This window comes from Pongo abelii, chromosome 4 (genome assembly GCF_028885655.2).
Source record: "Pongo abelii isolate AG06213 chromosome 4, NHGRI_mPonAbe1-v2.0_pri, whole genome shotgun sequence".
In the NCBI taxonomy this organism is placed as follows: Eukaryota; Metazoa; Chordata; class Mammalia; order Primates; family Hominidae; genus Pongo; species Pongo abelii.
The window spans coordinates 148,267,290-148,287,178 of record NC_071989.2 but is presented as its reverse complement, the minus strand read 5'-3'; the positions used below and the strand labels follow the sequence as shown (position 1 = coordinate 148,287,178).

General features: G+C 47.4%; 1 protein-coding gene across 3 annotated transcripts in view; it reads left to right on the top strand.

Moving 5' to 3' along the window:
• Positions 1 to 19,889, top strand: part of NRG2 (neuregulin 2) — a 203,125-nt gene that overhangs the window by 125,660 nt on the left and 57,576 nt on the right. The window contains exon 1 of one of the 3 annotated variants that reach the window (XM_054556628.2): positions 19,235 to 19,399. The exons of the other annotated variants lie outside the window; for them this stretch is intronic. Within the exon in view, the coding sequence (XP_054412603.1) occupies positions 19,309 to 19,399 (91 nt within the window). The 5' untranslated portion in view covers positions 19,235 to 19,308. Of the gene's footprint in view, positions 1 to 19,234; positions 19,400 to 19,889 lie in introns of those variants that run through there. 3 annotated transcript variants of the gene reach the window in all.

Sequence of the window (19,889 nt, the reverse complement as noted above, 5' to 3'; positions counted from 1 at the left end):
CTAGGACTCTGGGTTTGGGTGAGCCCTTGGAGGTTGATCTTAAGGGCTATTTCTCAAGTTAACGTACCAGAGGGCCAGAGCCCCCAAGTTCTTTGGCCCTTGAACACAGGTATAGGACATGAGAGCTGGAAGGGGCCTTGCTAAGGGTATAGTCCATCGAAACCTTTTGTTGGAGAGGAGCAAACTAGGCTCCAGAGTGAGAGAGGAAATGTCTGAGACAGATCTGAGGCTACAGAGCTAACTTGTGGCTGAGCAGGACAGGAACCAGGGTTTCTTAGCAAGTCCTGCTAACCTACTTCTGCCCTGTGCCCCTCATGCTCTATCCCTGCACTTCAGGGCTATCCCCCACAGAGTGCCTAGGAGACTCCTGGAGAGCGCAAGATACATTTTAATAAGGGTTAGAGCATGTGGCACAAACACTGCTTCATAATTGTCAATTGCTTGTTTTAATTGATGTACTTTTTTTTTAGAGCAGTTTTAGGTTCACAGCAAAACTAGGCAGAAGCACAGAAAGATCCCATACCCTCCCTGTCCCACACATGCACAATCACACCCACTATCGACATTCCCCGCCACGGTGGTACGTTTGTTACGATTGACGAAGCTAGATTAACACATCATTATCACCCAAAATCCATAGTTTACACTAGAGTTCACTCTTGATGTTGTACATTCTATGGGTTTGGACAAGTGTATAAGGACATGTATTCATTATAGTATCATACAGAGTATTTTTCACTGCCCTAAAAATCCGCTGTGCTTCACCTCTTCATTCTTCCCTCCCCTCAACCTCTGGCAATCTCTGATCTTTTTACTGTTTCCATAGTTTTGCCTTTTCCAGAATGTCTTATAGTTGGAATCATACAGTATGTAGCCTTTTCCAATTGGCTTCCTTCACTTAGTAATATACATTTAAGTTTCCTCCATGTCTTTTCATGGCTTGATAGCTCATTTCTTTTTTAATGCTGAATAATATTCCATTGTCAGGATATACCACAGTTTATTTATTCATTCATCTGCTGAAGGACATCTTGGTAGCTTCCAAGTTTGGGCAATGATGTATGAAGCTGCTATAAACATCCTTGTGCAGGTTTTTCTGTGGATATAAGTTTTCAGCTCATTTGGGTAAATACCAAGGAGCACAATTGCTGGATCATATGGTAAGAGTATTTTTAGTTTTGTAAGAAACGGCTAAACTGTCTTACAAAGTGACTATACTGTTTGACATTACCACTAGCAATGATTGAGAGATCCTATTGTTCCACATCCTCACCAGAATTTGGTGCTGTTAGTGTTTTGGATTCGGGGCATTCTAATAGGTATATATCATGGTATCTCGTTGTTGTTTTAATTTGCAATTTCCTGATGATATATGTTGTGGAGCATCTTCTCATATGCTTATTTGCCATCTGTATATTTTCTTTGGTAAGGCACCTCTTTAGGTCTTTTGATCATTTTTTAACTGGGTCTTTTGTTTCATTGTTGAGTTCTAAGAGTTCTTTGTATGTTTTGGATAAAAATTCATTGGATGTATATGGTTTGGATAAAAATTTATTAGATGTGTCCTTTGCAAATATTTTATCTGTTTATTGCTTGTCTTCTTAGTGTCTTGACATTATCTTTTGTAGAGGAGAAGTTTTTAAATTTTTTTTTTTTTTTTTTTTGACAGAATCTCGCTCTGTCGCCCAGGCTGGAGTGCAGTGGCATGATCTTTGCTCACTGCAGCCTCAACCTTCTGGGCTCAAATGTTCCTCCCACCTCTGTCTCCTGAGTAGCTGGGACTACAGGCACACACCACCATGCCCAGCTAATTTTTTATTTTTATTTTTTGTAGAGTGTTTTGGTGTTTCGCTCTGTTGCCCAGGCTGGTCTCAAACTCCTGAGCTCAAGTGATCCACCGACCTTGACCTCCCAAAGTGCTGGAATTATAGGTGTGAGCCACCATGCCTGGCCAAGTTTTTAATTTCAATGAAGTTCAGCTTATCAATTATTTCTTTCATATATTATGCCATTGGTGTTGTATAGAAAGTCATTGCCAAACCCAAGGTCATCTAGATTTTCTCCTATGTTATCTTCTAGTAGTGTTATAGTTTTGGATTTTATATTTAGGTCTGTGATCCATTTTGAGTTGATATTTGTGAGTGGTGAAATGCCTGTGTCTAGATTCTTTTTTTTTTACAGGTAGCTGTTAAGTTACCTGTAGTATTCCAGCACCGCTGGGTGTAAAGATTATCTTTGCTCCATTGTATTGCCTTTGCTCCTTTGTCAAAGATCAGTTGACTGTATTTATGTGGGTCTATTTCTGGGCACTCCATTCTGTTCTACTGATCTATCGCTCTTTTCTTTCACCAGTACCCCACTGTCCTGATTACTGTAGCTTTACAGAAAGCCTCAAAGTCAGGTAGTGTCAGTCTTCTTTGTTCTCCCTCAATATTGAGTTGGCTATTCTTGATCTTTTGCTTCTCCACATAAACTTTAGAATACGTTTATTGATATCCACAAAATAGTAATAACTTGATGGATTTTAACTGGAATTGCATCGAATCTATAGATCAAGTTGGAAAGAACTGACATCTTGACAACATTGAGTCTTTGCATCTATGAACATGGAATATCTCTCCAATTACTTAGTTATTTGATTTTATCAGAGTTTTATAGTTTTCCTAATATAGATCTTGTATATTCTTTTAGATTTATACTGAAATATTTCATTTTAGATGGTGCTAATGTAAATGATAATGTGTTTTACATTTCAAATTTCACTCACTCATTGCTAATATATAGGAAAGTGATTGACTTTTGTATTATTAACCTTGTATCCTACAGCCTTGCTGTAATCACTTTGTTGTTTGATTTTGAAACAGATACCTCCTCAGAAGATGGTAGTTAAGCTTTTGTTAGTTCCCACACTTTTTCTCCACTTTGGGCTTTCCTATATGCTGTGATTTGTTTTGTTTTGTTTTGTTTTGTTTTGTCTGGAGTATTCTGCCTTCCCTACCCTCAGTCTCCACTCCAGATGCCCCCTTCTTTAAGCCTGATTAATCTTTGAGGTCTCAGAGAAGCATGGTTTATACTGGGAAGCCTTCTCTGACTCTATGAGTCTGGGTTACCTGATCCCTCCTACTTCATTTCTTCTCTGGAAGATGTAATCCCTACTCTCAAGAAACTAATGGCTTATTTGGGAGACAATACACAGAGGTGAAAGTAATAATAAACCAGGTTTATTATTTATACTGGGAAGCCTTCTCTGGTTTATACTGGGAAGCCTTCTCTGACCCTATGAGTCTGGGTTACCTGATCCCCACTACTTCCTTTCTTCTCTGGAAGATGTAATCCCTACTCTCAAGAAACTAATGGCTTATTTGGGCGACAAACTGCAAAGGTGAAAGTAATAATAAACAAACACTTATCTCTGTTCTAAGAACTTTACTTTTACTTTTAACTCATTTAATTCTCACAGTTGTGAAGATTAATGAGAACTGCTCTCCAAAACCCTCAGAAACTCTCCTTAACCTATAAAATTGAATCCAGACAGTTTAGATTGGCCTATATGCCTTCACATCAGAATCTAAATCTGTATTTCCAAACTAAGCTGGTTTACTCACTGTGTCTTGATATAGTCTATACGTTTTTACCTCTGAACACTTGCACCTGCTATTCTCCCTTTGAGATGTTCCCTGTGGTCTCGTTCCTCCACGACCATTCCATCCTCCACATTTCTATTGCACTTATTTTCTGGACCATTCATTTTTGTTATGAACCTAAGCAAGTTTACAGGATCAAAACTTATGGGATGCCAAACAGGTCAACTCTTACTGCCCTCCACAGTCTTTTGGATTTTGGTTGCGAGCCTTGCATAGCTGTTTCTGGTGTGATGTCTGCCTAATCCAATTGCTGTGTTTTATTTACAATCTTTGTGCATTGACTTAGCCAACATATTTGTCATAGAAGTGGTTACTTAGTGTTGCATGGTGTACATTCATTGCTTCTCTTTTAGAGTCCTGTATTAATACTGTAATTCAATTTTGTTTTCTCAAGTGTTTGCATGCCAAGTGTATACAAGAAACCCATCTCTTGTCATTAGTCTGGCAATTGTGAGCTCCTCAAGACAGAGACTATCTTCAACATTGCTGTATCCTCTACCATCTTTAGCTTGCATGTACTAGATGTTCAGAGAACCCTGTTAATTGACTCACACTATCATAATGCCAGGAATTTAGCCATGTAACTTAACACCTACCTCTACCCTGATAAAAACGAATCTCATGAGGGCTAAGATATGTAACCAGAGAGGATCCAGTAACTTTCTCCAAATGCTTGATCATTCTAACATCACTTCTCTCATCTTGTCACCTCCTCTCTCCAGAGTATCATTTAGCTACAAGGATTCAGGAAACCTTGAAGATCATTTTCTCAAGCAGCTGATGCATACAAGCTAAACATAAAGACCAGTTCCCTGGCAAGTGCTTCTTGCTTCTAGTGATACAAGGCTGTATGGGGCCCCAGGAGTCGTGGGGTGGAGTGGGTTAGTGATCCCATACTTGCCATTTCCCTGACTGGGAGTTCCCAGAACTCCCAGCGTTGCCTGCTTAATCTGTGTTGAGATTGCAGAAACCTGGCCTGGCTCCTCTGCCTTTGCGGGGGTAATCATTTCAAAAGCATATTGTACTCACTTCTGCAGTCAGGCATGGCTAGATTTAAGCAAAACTTTTTTACTTCTTTATTCAGTGTTTGCTACTTGTTGACCCACCCTATCCTTCTAAGAAAATTCTCCTCTTACTTTTCCCCATCCACTGTTTTGCTCCCTCCTGGCGTCTCCACCTTCCTGGCTTCTACGTGTGAGCATCTCCCCATGAATCTCTCTGCTTCTGCCTTCCTCTGTCTACACTTTCTCTCTAGCAGTCTTGCTTGCCATGATGACTAAATTGATACCCCTCCACAGTGACTCCTCAAACCCCATCTTCAACCCTGACCTCTTGAGCCAACTCTAGGCCTACATTTCCGGATGTCTGCTAGGCATTTCCTGCTGGCAATCCAAATCCAACCTGTCTAAACAGCTCAAGCGGCTCTTTCCCCTGTTTTCCCAACTTCTATCAGTGTTCTAGTGACTAATGTTAAGAACGTTGGGGCTTGTCTGGGCTGTTTACTAACCACATCTTGGACCCTCAGTTTCCTCATTTGCTATGTGAAGATGGTAATGCGCTCCCTATCTCACTAAAGAGCACTGAATGAGACAAGCTATCTGGAAGCATGTTTTAAGCTGTAAAAGGGTACACAAAGAAGAAATGTAATAATTGTACTGTCATCTTTAGTTTTTTTAGCTAAAAAAGCTAAAAGCTACTATCATCTTTAGCCACACATTCACCCCATCACCTTATGTTACCATTTCCTTTATCCCTATACTTCTCATCCGTCCTTTTATCTCAATTCTTGATATAACCACCAGAGTTTAAACTCTGTCACCCATTGCCTAGACTAGTTCTATCCTAGCCTAGTTATATCCTCTAACTCAGTGGTTCCCAGACTGCAATCCATCCACATAAGAATTACTAGGAGGAATTTACTTAAAAAAATGCAATTGTAGTCTCTTTCACAATTGTGCTGGGACAATGGAATATCCACACGCAAAAGAATACCTCATACCATATACAAAAATTGACCCAACATGGGTCAAAGACTTAACAGTAAGAACTTAAAATACAAAACTCTTAGAAGAAAAAATAGGCATAAATCTTCGTGACATTCAATTAGGTAATAGTTTCTAAGATATGACACCATAAGCATGAGCAACAACAACAAAATAGTTAAAGTAGAGTTCATCAAAATTCTTAAAAATGTTGCACTTCAAAGGATACCATCAAGAAAGTGAAAAGATGACCCACAGATTGGGAGAAAAATTTTGCAAAAATTTTATCAGATAAGAGAGTTGTATCTATGATATATAAAGAGCTCTTACAATTCAATTATAAAAAGATAAATGACCCAACTAAATATGAACATATTTAATTTATTTGTCAATTATACCTCAGTAAAACTGGGGAAAAGTGAGTCAAGGATCTGAATAAACATTTGTCCAAAGAAGACATACAAATGGCCAATATGTACAAAAAAAGATGCTCAACATCATTAGTTATGAGGGAAATACAGATCAAAACCATAATAAGGCTGGGGACAGTGGCTTACACCTGGAATCCCAGCACTTTGGGAGGCTGAGGCGGGCAGATTACTAGAGCCCAGGAGTTCTAGACCAGCCTGAGCAATGTGGCAAAACCCTGTCTCTACAAAAAATACAAAAATTAGCCAGGCACGGCAGTGCATGCCTGTAGTCCCAGCTACTCAAGAGGCTGAGGTGGAAGGATCGTTTGAGCCCGGGAGGTCGAGGCTGCAGTGAACCGTGATCGCACCACTGTGCTCCAGCCTGGGTGACAGAGTGAGACCTTGTCTCAAAAAAACAAACAAAAAAATGAAACAAAATGACAATAAAGTAATGTACTTTCCAAAAACCATTGAATTGTACACTTTAAGTGGGTGAATTGTATGGTATGTGAATTATACCTCAATAAAGCTGCTTTAAAAAAAAATCACAAGATACCATTTCACATTCACTGGGATAGCTAGAATCAAAAAGTCAGTTAATAACAGGTGTTGATGAGAATGTGGAGAGATTGGAACCCTCATACACTGCTGGTAGGAATGCAAAATAGTGCAGCTGCTTTGGAAAACAGTCTGGCAGTTCCTCAAATGATTAAACATAGAGTTACAATATAACTGAGCAATCTTACTTCCAAGTGGGATTTCAGGTAATATATATACCCAAGATAAATGAAAGCATATGTCCACACAAAAACTTATACACAAATGTTCATAGAAGTATTATTTGTAATAGCCAAAAAGTAGAAACAATCCAAATGTCTATCAATTGATGAACATATAAATAATATCTGGTATATATACATATAATGGAATATTATTCGGCCACAAAAAAGGTATGAATACTGATCCATGCTACAACATGGATGAACCTGGAAAACATTACACCTAGTGAAAGAAGGCAGTCAAGAAAGGCCACAGATTGTATGATTCCATTTATATGAAGTATCCAGAACAGGCAAATCTATGGTGACAGAAAGTCAATCAGTGGTTGCCAGGGGATGAAGGGGATGGCAGGGGGAGGGAGTGCTAAAGAGTATGAGGTTTCTTTTGGGGATGATGAAAATGTTCTAAAACTTATTGCAGTGATGGCTGCACAGTTCTGTGAATAGACCACAAAAGTGAATTATATACTTTAAATGGGTCATTTGCATGGCATGTGAATTATATCCCAATTAACCTTAAAAATGCAGTTATAAGGGGAAAATTGATGGTGGGGATATTTTACAGAAAGCTTTAAATGCCAAGTTGAGCAGTGAGGACTGGATTCTCTGGGACCAGTTTTCTCAAAGTGTGCTTCTTATACCGTCTGCCTCACACTAGTTACAAATACCAAGTCCTGGCTGCACCCCAGAGACTGTAATTCAGAATGTTTTTCGTGGGATCAGTACTTGCATTTGTAGCAAGCACCCCACGGAGGCTGCAGGCTACACCCCATTGTTAAACATTTTGCTGATCAATCTTGCTGCCTCCAGACTCTGCTCGACTCTGCCCTGCATGATGCTGCCGGATGAGCCTCCAAGAGTATAGTTTGGGTTGGGTCACCTTCCTGCTCAGAACCCTTCAATATCCTTTCATTCCCTTAGCATGAGCTCCAGGTGCTCTGGGCAGCCTGGTTCCCACCCAGTCTTTTTAGCCTTATCTCCATGACTTCCTACATGTCAGTCAAAATGTAATATTCATCATTCTCTGAACCTGCTTTGTGGATTCCCACTCAGTGTCATTGCCAGGCTGTCCCATATTCCAGGAAAGCATCTCCTGTACTCTCAGCTCATCTTTTGCCATACAAATGTCACCATGATCCTTCCTTTGATTTTAACTAGCTGATCGTCTAGAATTTACCACACAGCCTTTCATAATCTTTTAAGCTATGCAGTTCTGTTACTTGTAAATTGAATGACAATATTCAGAGTTGTCTGAATATACAGACAATATACAGAGAAAACACCTGTAGATCAGGCAGTGCAGCCTGACACCTGGTCAGAGTGCAGTACTGGGAGTAAAATCCTGGTAGCAATCTCCTCTGAGGAATTCAGCGTCCTTCCTGGTAATCCAGAGATCAGGGGCCTGCATCAGGCACCAGTGGAATATAAGCAGGACCTGGGGGACCCTGGCCACCACACAGCCTGTCAAGTCTTGGCAGCTTAGCTGGCACCACCTCCTTACAGAGGCTGGAAACTGCTGAATTGAATCCTCATTTCAACTGGTGACCCCAAGCAGAAATGCTCTCCCAATCCCATTGTCCTCTGTACTCTGTCCACGAAATCACCCCATCTCAGTAGGAGAAGAGAAGGCTGGAAAGCCATTTACAGCCTATTTGGTAATAAGCTCTTAAAAATAAAATTATGATTGACAGATAATTATTTTACAGCAAAACAAGAGCCCCCTTGCAACCATTTCCATAATTACATTAAGCCAGTTTGTTTAAAAGAAGCTTAATGGGAAACAAACCATTAATTATAATTTGGTCTTTTCTCCCACTGCCCCTTCCCCCTTGAATTACTGGAGCCACACCCTGGGGCCATGTATGGGGGTGCAGGGATCGCAACCTTGAGGATGGGAAAGATGAGGTGACAAAGGCCAAGGCTCACTGGGAGGGAAGAATAGAGAGCAATGGAAGGTACAAGGTTGTGGTGGCCCGTGTAACCAGCCAGGGGGCCTACAATGGCCCCCACCTAAGTGGAGCCAGTGCTGCTGTGTGTCCGCTTCTTTAGACCTGGAGTGGAGGGACTGGGAGCTGTAGGGCAAGCTGAGCCCAACATGGGCATGTTTTCAGGGGCCTCAGAGCTAGTGGGTGGGGCGGGCACCTGGGCAAACAGAACTAAGAAACGGGCAGGAATGAATCAAAGACAGCTTAAATATGCAGAAATGCAGCTCATACCTCTGGGCAAAAATAATCCCAAACAGAGTTATGTAATGGGCAAGTGGTATATGATAGGAGGAATGAGGCTATGAGGTACGTATACAGGCATGAGTGAATGAGAGAGGTTGAGAATGGAGTGGGAGTGTCCTGGGGAATTTGGCAGAGGAGCTCATGAAGCTGTTGCTTGGAGGTGGGTGTGCATGTGTGTATATACACATACTGGGAACCCTGGAAAGCAGCGTGAGGAAGGTAGCTCTGAATGAGGCTGAGTTCCATGCCTGGGGTGGCCTTAAGGCCACTCCAGGCGTGTGCACTCCTAATTCTTGAGGTGGTAGGGACAGAGAAAGGCCTGAGGGCACAGGTATGGGGTTTGGAGCACCACTGTTTCCTTTATAAGTTAGTGTACCTCCTTCTGACCACCACACCCCCACTCCTAGCTTGCTCGCATCCCACCTCCAGACCTTTCTGCTAATTGGAATCTTACCCTTCCTTTTACAGGAAATCCACCATGACAGACCACCCCAGGTCATTTTTATTATTATTTCTTTTTCTGAGACAGGGTCTGTCACCCAAGCTGGAGTGCAGTGGTAGCGATCTTGGTTGTTCACAGCAGCCTCAACCTCCTGGGCTCAAGCAATTCTCCCACCTCTCAGCCTCCCGTGTAGCTGGGACTACAGATGTGTGCCACTATGCCCGGCTAATTTTTGTATTTTTTTGTAGAGACGGAGTTTCACCCTGCTGCCCAGGCTGATCTCAAACTCCTGGGCTCAAACGATTCACCCTCCTCAGCCTCCCAAAGTGCTGGGATTATGGCCTTGAGCCACTGCACCTGACCCCAGGTTACATTTAACTATCCCTCCAAGGAAGTTCCAGGATACTTACTCTGATCTCTCAAAGGAAATTGTCCATAAGTTGCTGCTGCTGTCTTAAGCTGTGATTTTTATCCATCTGTGTAAGTGTAGTCCTCCCTCTAGATTGTAAGCTCCTTGAGGACAGGGTCTTTGTATACTGCAATGGCCAGCACTGTGCCTGTCATTAAGCAGGTGTGGAGCAAGCATTGTCTGGCACTGAGCCTGATAGCTCAAGGAGCAAGGGAGGGCAAAGCAGGGGAGAGGGCACAAAGGCTGTCACAGGGACCCCTCAGGCCATTCAGCTATGAATCCTCTGGCTGCCGGGGGAACCCCTGAGCCTAGAGGGTGGGTTAGTAGTGTTTAAGCTACAGAATAATTTGGGGGAAAATTGTGGATAAAATCATGTAAAGGAAGTACTCCACTGGACATCAGTCAGAAACCCAAAACAATGCAAGCAATTAGACAAAGGCTTGTGGTGGGCACCTCAGTGACCATAAGTTTCAGGACCCACTGCTTCAGAGTGGATGGAGAGGCCACCAGACTCATCAGAAGCCTCAGTGACTGGGGCAGGGTATAAGAAACTGATACAGGGGTGAGTGCAGATTCACAAGGCCATTAAGGTCAACATGTTGCATGATGAGCAGGGTGCTGATTAAATGCTGTTGCCTGCAGCCCTAAGAAGCCTGCAAGGAATTCTGAAGCATCCAGTAACCAGGCGTAGGTGCTCAGAGCTCCTGAGGTCCTGTGTGTGCACTGCACACCACTTCCCATGAGCAGCCCCACATACATCCACAGACTGGGCTTGGAAGGGTAGAGGTTTCCAGAGAACCAGTAGTTTGACCTTCAAAGGTGGGAGGGAGGCTGGCAGAGGGCCAGCTGTAGAGCAGCAGCTGATGGCAAGGAACAAAGGTCCTAGAGCTGGAAACATATGTGGAGACTCAGGGCTCCTCTTTGAAGATTTACTGCTAGAAAGGCCCCTGGAAAGCATTTCGGTTTTCCCTTGGTTCACAGGTAAGTACACGTTGAGGCCCAAAGGGAAAATATGACTTCCCCAGGAACCACCAGAAGAAAACTGATTGAGCTAAAAGGATAATTCAGGTTTCCTGACCCTATCTCCATATCACATCTGCTTGGAATTTGCATATCCTTCTCCTGGGTAAATTATGGTATTTGCAGTTCCAGTGTACCCCAAGAGCCAGCAGTCTTGGTCTAGTGGTTCTTGCTTTGTGGTTAGTGCTGGAACTTTCATAAGCTCTAAATGGGTGCTCTGAGGAGAAAGAATGGATGATTTGGGGCAGTGGGAAGGAGGAGGGCAGGGCCAGAGCTGGGTCTCTAGGGTCCCTGGGACCTGCCATAACCACTGTGAAGTTAGTGTCTGTGACATCGTCCATTGAGGAAATTCCCAGAAGGGCTAAGTCTGGCTTGGGAACCAGTACCCAGACCAGGCCAGGGAAGTTGGGCTGTTGTCCCAGGAGCAGCCAAGCCTGGGGTGGGCAGGGCTGGGCTGGGTTGGGCTAGGCTGGGCAGGGCTGAGAGAGAGAAGAGAATTTTTTGCCTCTGGGCTCATAAATGCCTATATTGGGCAAGGCCTCTTGTTTCCTTGGGCGGTGACCAGGAGTCTCTCCAAATTTGCCAGCCTGGGTTGAGTTGTCTCTCTGCCTGGAAAGAGATTGCATCCTTCTAGAGGATCCCCCTCAGTCCTCAAGGGAATAAGAATGGATGCTGACCCCTGCAGCCTGACCTCCCAGAATGGATAGAGAGATGTGAGCAAATTCCATCCAAGAGGGTGGGCCACTCATTAACTCTGCTAGGCTAGGATGGGAGCCACGGTGGGGGACAACTGTTTCTGGGAACCACGGCTCCCTTGGGTTGCTGATCCATGCAGTCACTGTGCCCCAGGGTGGTGTAGATAGTAGCTAAGGCCTTGCTCATGGTCCCCAGAGCCCCCAGGCCAGCAAACAAGTCATTATGTCATTATATAAATAAATTAGGTACTTACATAGGCCTTGGTGTGTAAGTGCTGGTTATTATTGCTGTGTAATTATGCAGTTAGCTTGATGAGGGGGGCAGGCAGAAGGGTTGAATCACCCCCCATCCTGGGGAAGGTAGACAGGCTCCCACCTCTCACCTCAGTGGGAACTGTGGCTCAGGGTCACCCAAGATAAAGTGCAGGAGTCTGCCAGGTGTCTCCCTGCAGATGGGGCCATTTACCCCAAGGCATGCCCTGGAAAAGGCTGGCAGCAAGAATCCAGGCAGCTTACTCACCTGCAGCAGGGCCTGGTACCATGCCGCAGGCTTTCTGCCAGCTCCTGACTGCCTCTGCCAGCCTAACAGAGGGGCTTGCAGACAAAAACCATGGGCTTCATCCAGGACAAGAAGCCCCAGAAGGTGGGGGCTGAGAGAGATCGTGGGGCTAGGAGAAGAGCTGGTGGACAGAGTAACATCTCTTCTTACTCTTGGGCCTGGGGATCATCTGCTCCTCTACTCCCAGTCCTTCCCCTCTCGCTGGGATGTTTAGAACCTTAGGTTCCTCAGGTGTGAGGATCTCTCAACATCATTTAGTCCAACCTCACATTTTCTAGATGGGGAGGCAGGCCAGAGAGAGAAAAGTACTTACCCAAGGGCACACAGCAGGCCCCGGGGACACTGGAATTAGAGCCTGCTCTGCTGTCCTCCTTTGTCCTCTTGTTCACATGCTGTCCCCCCACCCCATTGTTGGGGCTACTCCAGCTTCTCACTTCCTCTCCCCGTCCTGCTTCCAGCCCTGTCCAGGCCTGCCTGTTGCCTCACCTCTCCCCTCGTTTGCTCTCCCATTGCTGCTTGGCTTTCTTCTCCCGGCCCCTGGAGCCAGGGGAGGCTCCCCACCTTCTCTTCGGCCAATGCTTTCTTCTCTCTTCTGGTCCCTCCCAGTTTGCTTCTGAGGCTCCTCCTGGGATGGATCTGCCTCTTCCCTTCCACCTTCTGCTGTCTCCAAAGAGGGTCTGAAAATGAAGCAGGGAGGATGAATTCTCTTCTGGGTTTGGGATTGAGTGGGTTGAAGCAAGAAAAGCCTCCTAATGTGGGAGTGGGGACAGAGGTGCCCACCATGGCAGCTCCTACAACCAGAGTCCCAGCTCAGGCACTGCAACATCTGAACTTGTGTCCCATAGGAGCAAAGGGAGAGGGGACAGGGTCAAAAGGGCATGGCAAAGTGGTGCAGCTAATCACTATTGGCACGGGCCTCTGAACATAAGGAGCTGCCTAAGACTGGGCCCTTTTCAAGTGTCCTCATTTCAGGGAGATGAGAGATGAATTTCCTCACCTACTCTGAAATCCCTGTGAGAAAGGCCTGTGGGCCCATTTTTTGTTTGTTTGTTTTCGTTTTGAAGAGGAAACTAAGTCTTTCTCAGAACGTCACAGTTTGTGGAGGACTGGGTTTGGAGTCTGGGTAGGTGGATATCAATTTCTCAGCTGTTCCAGGGATCAGTGAAATTCATTCACTTAACGAGGAATGTGTGCGTGCATGTGTTGAGCAGCCAGGCACAATTCTGAGGGGAACAGCCAGGGTTCACAGGGCTGTGTGTGTCTCTAGAAGCATTCTCACCTGGCAATCAAAAGCTTTTCTGCAGCAATCTGTAGCCCTTACTCCTTCAGCCATCCAGATTCTTGGTAGACAGGCTTTCTGGATTGGCTGGCAGAGGAATCTGGAAGTGTATCTCCCTGTTTCGTAGCCTGAGTGCCTGGTGTGGAAAATGACTTCTTCAGATTAACCTAATCTCAGGAGCAAAACTGGGCCCAAACCCAAGTGTTCCAGTATCCAAGCTTGCCCTTTTTATCCAGCCCATACAGCCCCCTTCTTTCTGGCCACCTAGTTCTCTACACTGACTGAGGGAGGCAGAGGCACGAATAAACTTTTTTAAGAGAAGAAACCCATTGTGGCTTACAGGGATGCTGAAGCTACAGGCCATGATGCAGATTTGGCAAGAGGCCCTATCTCTCAGCTCTGATGCATTAGGGGGCTCTCTAGGCCTAGGCAACTGGGTCTGGCCCCCATGCACTCCTCAGGATCTGACTGGCTGCAGCCAGGCCCCCACTGCATCCTAGAGTCATGTGGGGAATGGGCTTCCAGGCTTTGCATAATCCTTCTGGATAACTGGGAATTTCTCTGGTCCTGCAGGGAGTGGCATTTTGATCTATTTCCTCCTCTGGCGGCCTCACTGAGTGAGGAGTGTGCCTCATGACTTTCAGGCACTAAAATGAGAATAGCTAAGGGTAACAGTAGCCTCATTTTCTCCAGGGACTTTTAACTCATGGGCAAACATACCATGGGCTCGGAGATGGCTCAGGGATGTCTTCACCTGGGATGGAGAGAGTGGGTTCAAGGAACTGCTTAAGGCTCCCCCTAATCTGAGGCCACTGAAGCTCTCCCCCAATAATTCCCATGAAATAGTGAGTCCAAGGGGAGTGGGAAAACTTCAGCATGGTTCCCAAGACCCCCTTGTAGGAGAATTTTATGGATAAGACTCGGAGTCCCAAAGTCTTAGGTAGGGGAAGAGGTAGCATGGGGTTTTTTCCCCTTTCACTCAAAGGCATTTTTGCACATGACTCAGACAAGTCTAAACTTTCCTAAACTTCAAAGTTTGCCATGGCACAGCCTCAAAGTGGAAGGGAAAATGTTAAAAAGGAAAAAAGTTTGTAAGCCAGTTAAACATTGTGTTTTTTCTTCCTAAAGGAATTGAATTAACTTGTTATGTTACTATTAGCGTCCCATTGTGAAAATAGGGTGGGTCTTTTCAGGGTGATGTGGTCTCTGGGCCCATCCCCAAGCCCTGCTCACTCTGCATAAGGTTGTACAGGGCATTGCACAACCTGTGGTAAGAAGAAAGAGTTCCCATGGCAACAGGCCTGGCTCACAGGGTCATTTTCAAGCTCCTGGCAAGAGCCCTGGTCCAGGCCAGAGGTGCTCCAGATGCCTGGCTGTCCTCCCTCCCCTGAGAAACCTTTGCTGTGGAAACTGGGAGGCTGGGGAAGTGGGAGCCCAGCTGGCATGCCCCAGGGTGCCTCGTGACTCTCTCCACCTGCCCATGACCCAGGAACTAAGCATCAGTCATAGGGCTGTGGAGACTGTGCAGGCCTTGAGGCCAGTGGTTAGGCTTGAGGGGTGAGGGCTTTCTCTACTCTCTCTCTCATCTCCTATCTTCTTGAGCAACACCATAGAGCTGTGCTTAAGAGTGTGAGCTCTGGGTACCCAACTGCAAGGGCGCCTAACCTTACTCTGCCACTTACTAGGTATTGACTTAGACAAAAATTACCTCACCTCTCTGCGCTTCAGTTTCTTCAACTGCAAAATGGGAATAATAGTAGACCTACTCCATAGTGGTGTTGTGAAGAATTAAGTGAGTTAATACTATCATATTAGTGACTCTTCCTACTACCATTTTCATTGCCTTCACTGCTGGTTCAGGTACTCCTTACCTGACCCTCAGAATGCTCAGAGCCTGGCACATAAAGGGCTCTAAGGAAATATTTGATGGTTGACCTGCTTTGCTGATTCCCTTGTCTCCACTATCTTCTCCTTCCCATCCATCCTGCACATTCCAGTCAGATTAATTTTTCTAATACACAAGTCACTCCCTTCCTCAAAAAACCATCCTCAACTTCTCATTATTTACTAAATAAGGCCCAAAAGCCTCAGCTGGCAGTCCAAGTGTATCTCTGACCTGCTCACAAGCAATCTAGTCTCAGAGTAAAGCGCATGGGTCCTAGTGAAAAATAGCGAAGGCTGGAGTCCTTGCTTTGCAGCTTCCTGGGTACATGACTGTGAATGAGAAGTCTCATTACTCCTAGCCTTTGTTTCCTCATGTGTAAAATGGGAATAAGAGTTGACCTCCCTCACAGGATTGTTGTGAGGATAACAAGAGATACAATGTGTAAAGTGCTTAGCACTAGGCTGAGGCAGATAGTACGTGCCCGGTAAGTGTTTTCTGTGTGTATTTACAGCTCCCATAGTTTCCTAACATAAACCTGGTCTGCTCATTGTCTCCTGGACAGGTGCCCAGGGAATGCTCCCCCTAGATCTTTGTCGTATCCCACTCATCTGGAATCTCTCACCTGTCCCCCATCAAAATCCTACCCATCCTTCAAGCCCAACTTCCCTCAGCACTAGATCTGGATACGCCAGCCCAGGGAGAGTGCTTGTGCCCCCTTTGAATTCCATGCCATTTCTGACTCGTATCATTCATTTGATACCAAGCCATGAGCGGCTCTGGACTGCTGGGAGAGCTACCCCCAGGAGAATTGTCTTCATCTGGCTGCAATCCCCCAGTTTGAGCCATTTTTTTCTTGCTGATACCCTTGGCCATTCTTTACCAGTGAAAGGAGGGTCACTTATCTATCCCACAAGGAGGTACCTACTACCTACCTTGTACCAGAAACTGGGGTCACAATCCCAAAGGGGCTCTTACTGTAGTGGAAGAGACGGAGGTGGAAATGAAAAACAATAGTCGAGTGTTCTTATAGGGATACATTAAAAGAATTCAGGAAGCAGAGGATCTCATCATTGCCCTCTCCCACCCCTCACATACATGCTGAAGAGCTTTCTGTAGCAGACCATTGCTCTTAAGATTAAACCCCAATGTCTTCATTGGACCTACAACTGTCCTGCTTGATCTGACCACTGCCTGCCTCCTCTCCAGGCTCCTTTTACAACATTTATACCATCTCTCCACAGACCTCCCACAAACCCCATGTGTACACACACACACCTTAGACAGGCATACACTCATATGTACACACACCTCATGCACAAACACATCCATATGCACACTCACACTCATATACCCACATCCCATACACACACACCCCTCAGCACACTCTTTTTCAAAGGTACAAAAGCTCCTTCTTGCTTCAGGGATATTGGATATGCTGATACTTCTGCCAGGAATGCTCTTCCCCCAGTACCTCTTTAGTGTGGCCAACTCCTACTCATACTTCAAATCCCAGTTTAAGTGTTTCCTGGGGAAAGCCTTCCTTCACTACAGTTTGTTTCCTCTATCAAGCTGTGTGTCAACATATACAAAGGTTTGTTGAATGCATGTCTCCTTAATATTTCACACAAATTTTAATCAATCCATTATTTGTGTAATTAGCCATTTGTCCATCCCCATCAACCTTTACATAAGGAGGGCCCATGTCTGTCTTGCTCACTGCCATATCTCCAGCACCTAGCACTGTGCCTGAAACACAGTAAGCCTGACTACCTATTTGCCAAACAAATGAATACAGAGATCAGCTAGGCCAAAAAGGGAGAGAGATCCTGGGCAGAGATTAGTATACTATGTGCAAAGGTATGAGAGGAGATAGAGTAAGTGTGTGTGACTTGTAGGTAAAGTGGCTGAGGTATAGGCTTTGGGGGCTAGAAGGCTGTGAGCTAGGGCCAGGTAGAATAGGGCTTTGGACACCCATGAGGAATTTAGGTTTAACCCATGGGTTACAATGAGTGAAGTGATCTAGTTTGTGTTTTAGAAAGCTCACTCTGGGCCGGGCATGGTGGCTCATGCCTGTAATCCCAACACTTTGAGAGGCTGAGGCAGGCGGATCAGGAGGTCAGGAGTTCAAGACCAGCCTGACCAACATGGTGAAACACCGTCTCTACTAAAAATACAAAAAGTAGCTGGGCATGGTGGTGCAGGCCTGTAATCCCAGCTACTCAGGAGGCTAAGGCAGGAGAATTGCTTGAACCTGGGAGGAGGAGGTTGTGGTGAGTCAAGATGGCGCCACTGCACTCCAGCCTGGGCGACAGAGTGAGACTCCATCTCAAAAAAAAAAAAAAAAAAAAAAAAGAAAGAAAGCTCACTCTGATGGCCTTGAAGAGGTCAGAACTGAGAGGCAAGACTTCAAGTAAGGAGACCATTGTCTATGGGATAGGAAGAGGGAATGAACCAAGGCAGTACCCCAATGGCTGAGGAGGGATGGATATGAATGCCATTTTGGAAACTGAAAAGCAGGGGTTGAAGCAGAAGTGAGACCTGGCCCCTGGCTCTGGCTCTGCCCAGGGCCCCTTGCTGCCCACCTCACAGAAAGTGATACTGTGTGAAGTGGGGTGGGTACTCGCTCTCCCTTAGTTGGGGTGGGGTACAAGGGTTGTCTCTTACACTTGCCCCCCCACCCCCAGAGCTGGCCCCTGATGAGACAGACTTGCGCCCCAAGAGCACCAAAGATCAGCCCTTTGTGTGGCCATCACCTCCAGCTTCCCCCTTTCTGTGTTCCCACCCCACAAGTTTGGCCTCAAGTTCTGGCCGCATCCCCAGACAGCCCTGGAGCTCGAGTCCCTGGCCTTGACCCAGAGTCCTAAGCCTGCTTCAGGCTCTCCTAAGGAGAACACTGTCCAGCGAGGCCTTCAGACCCTTCCTGAGGAGACAGAGGACTGGGTGAGATGATCTTTGACTTGGATTCTGGTTGGGATGGCTGTAAGGGGACACCTCAGGCAGAGCTAGGCAGGCAAACCGCAGGCTCAGGCTTTCTGGGAGCCAGTAGAGGGAGAGCCTTTGCTATGTAACCCTTTCAGCACCACACCCAGGCAGGAGGGAGGACGCTGTCCTCTCCAGCAGCCCCTACCCAATGGTTTGTGGGACCGGGGCGGGGGTGGGGAGTCAGTGTCTGAGTTCACCTCCGCAGGCCTTGTAGAGAGGAGCCAGCTGGTGCCGGCAGCCTGGGCTGTCGGAGTTGCCGCCAGAGTGTGTGGGAGGGGGGGCTATAAGCCACCTGGGGCACCCAGGTTCCCTGCAGAGTGCAGCCCGCCCTGGCTGGGAGGGGCTCTTGGGCCACAGACCCCTTGCTGCCAGGCACAAATGGTGGTTGCGTTAAAGGTGTTCCCCAGATGGCGGTATCCCACGGGGCTGAGGCCAGACCTGCAGGCATGAGAGGCACAGGCAACCCGCCTGTACGGCCGGGGGTGCCTCGAGGTTGTGGAGACCCACTGCAAGAGCCAAGGGTGCTCGCTACGCCGCTGGGCTGGCTAGCCGGCTTCATTCTGGTCCCTTCCTGGGCCCTTTTCTCGCTGTCTCCCCACCCCCATGCTGTCCTTAGCCTGGCCCTCGCTGGGGGATCTCTACTCCGCCCTCCCCAATCATGCTCAGGCCCCCAGCCTAGCTCGAGCCCCCTCTTCGGCAAGGAGGTCTGTGGCGCCCTGTTTAGGCGCCGGTCTTGCCTACCTCGGTGGGCCCAGGGAGGGGGCCTAGGGCCCAGACCGGCCGCCCACACGCCCCCGCGGCCAGAGCCGGTGGAGGGGGGGCGAGGGTGGCGGGCGCGGGAGGGGAAGAGTTAAGGCTCGCTGCTCCCCTCCCCCGGAGGGTGTGACCGCCTATAAGAAAGGCGCCGCGCTCGGGCACTGAGGCTGCAGGCGGCGGGGGCGCAGCGCGGCAGCGGAGAGCTGAGGCCGTCCCACCGCCTGGGACCCGGTGCAGAATGTCGGAGTCCAGGAGGAGGGGCCGCGGCCGCGGCAAGAAGCAACGAGAGGGGAGGAAGCGGGAGAGGGAGCCCGATCCCGGGGAGAAAGGTAGGGCACCTCCGCGCGCCCAGAAACCCGGTTTCCCTGGGAGAAACCTGCCGCCCGCTCACCCGCCCCCAGCGCCGCGCGGGTGAGTCTGGGCTGCGCTAGCGGCCGCCGCGGTGACAGGCACCCAGGGCGCGCGTGCCTGCGTGCGAGCGGGTCGTCGCGGCTGGGAGGGCAAGGGGCTGCGTGCCAGGAGCCCGACAGTGGGTGTGCGCGCCTCTCCCCGGGCGGCCGCGTCCCCACGCGGCCGCGTCCCCATGCAGGGGCGAGCAAGAGGCGCTGCACGCCGGTACCGGCCTGCAGGCGAGCAGCTCTGAGCGAGCGGGGATGAAGCCGCGGGTACCGACAGAAAGGCTGCGGCTGAGCAGACGCTGGGCCCGGCCTCGCCGCCGAGCGCTCCGGGAGCTGTCACTGCCTTCCCTTCCTCGGAGGGATCGGAGCCCTCGGGCTTGCCCCTACCCATGTGCCACACCTCCCTCCGTTCTGCTTGGCC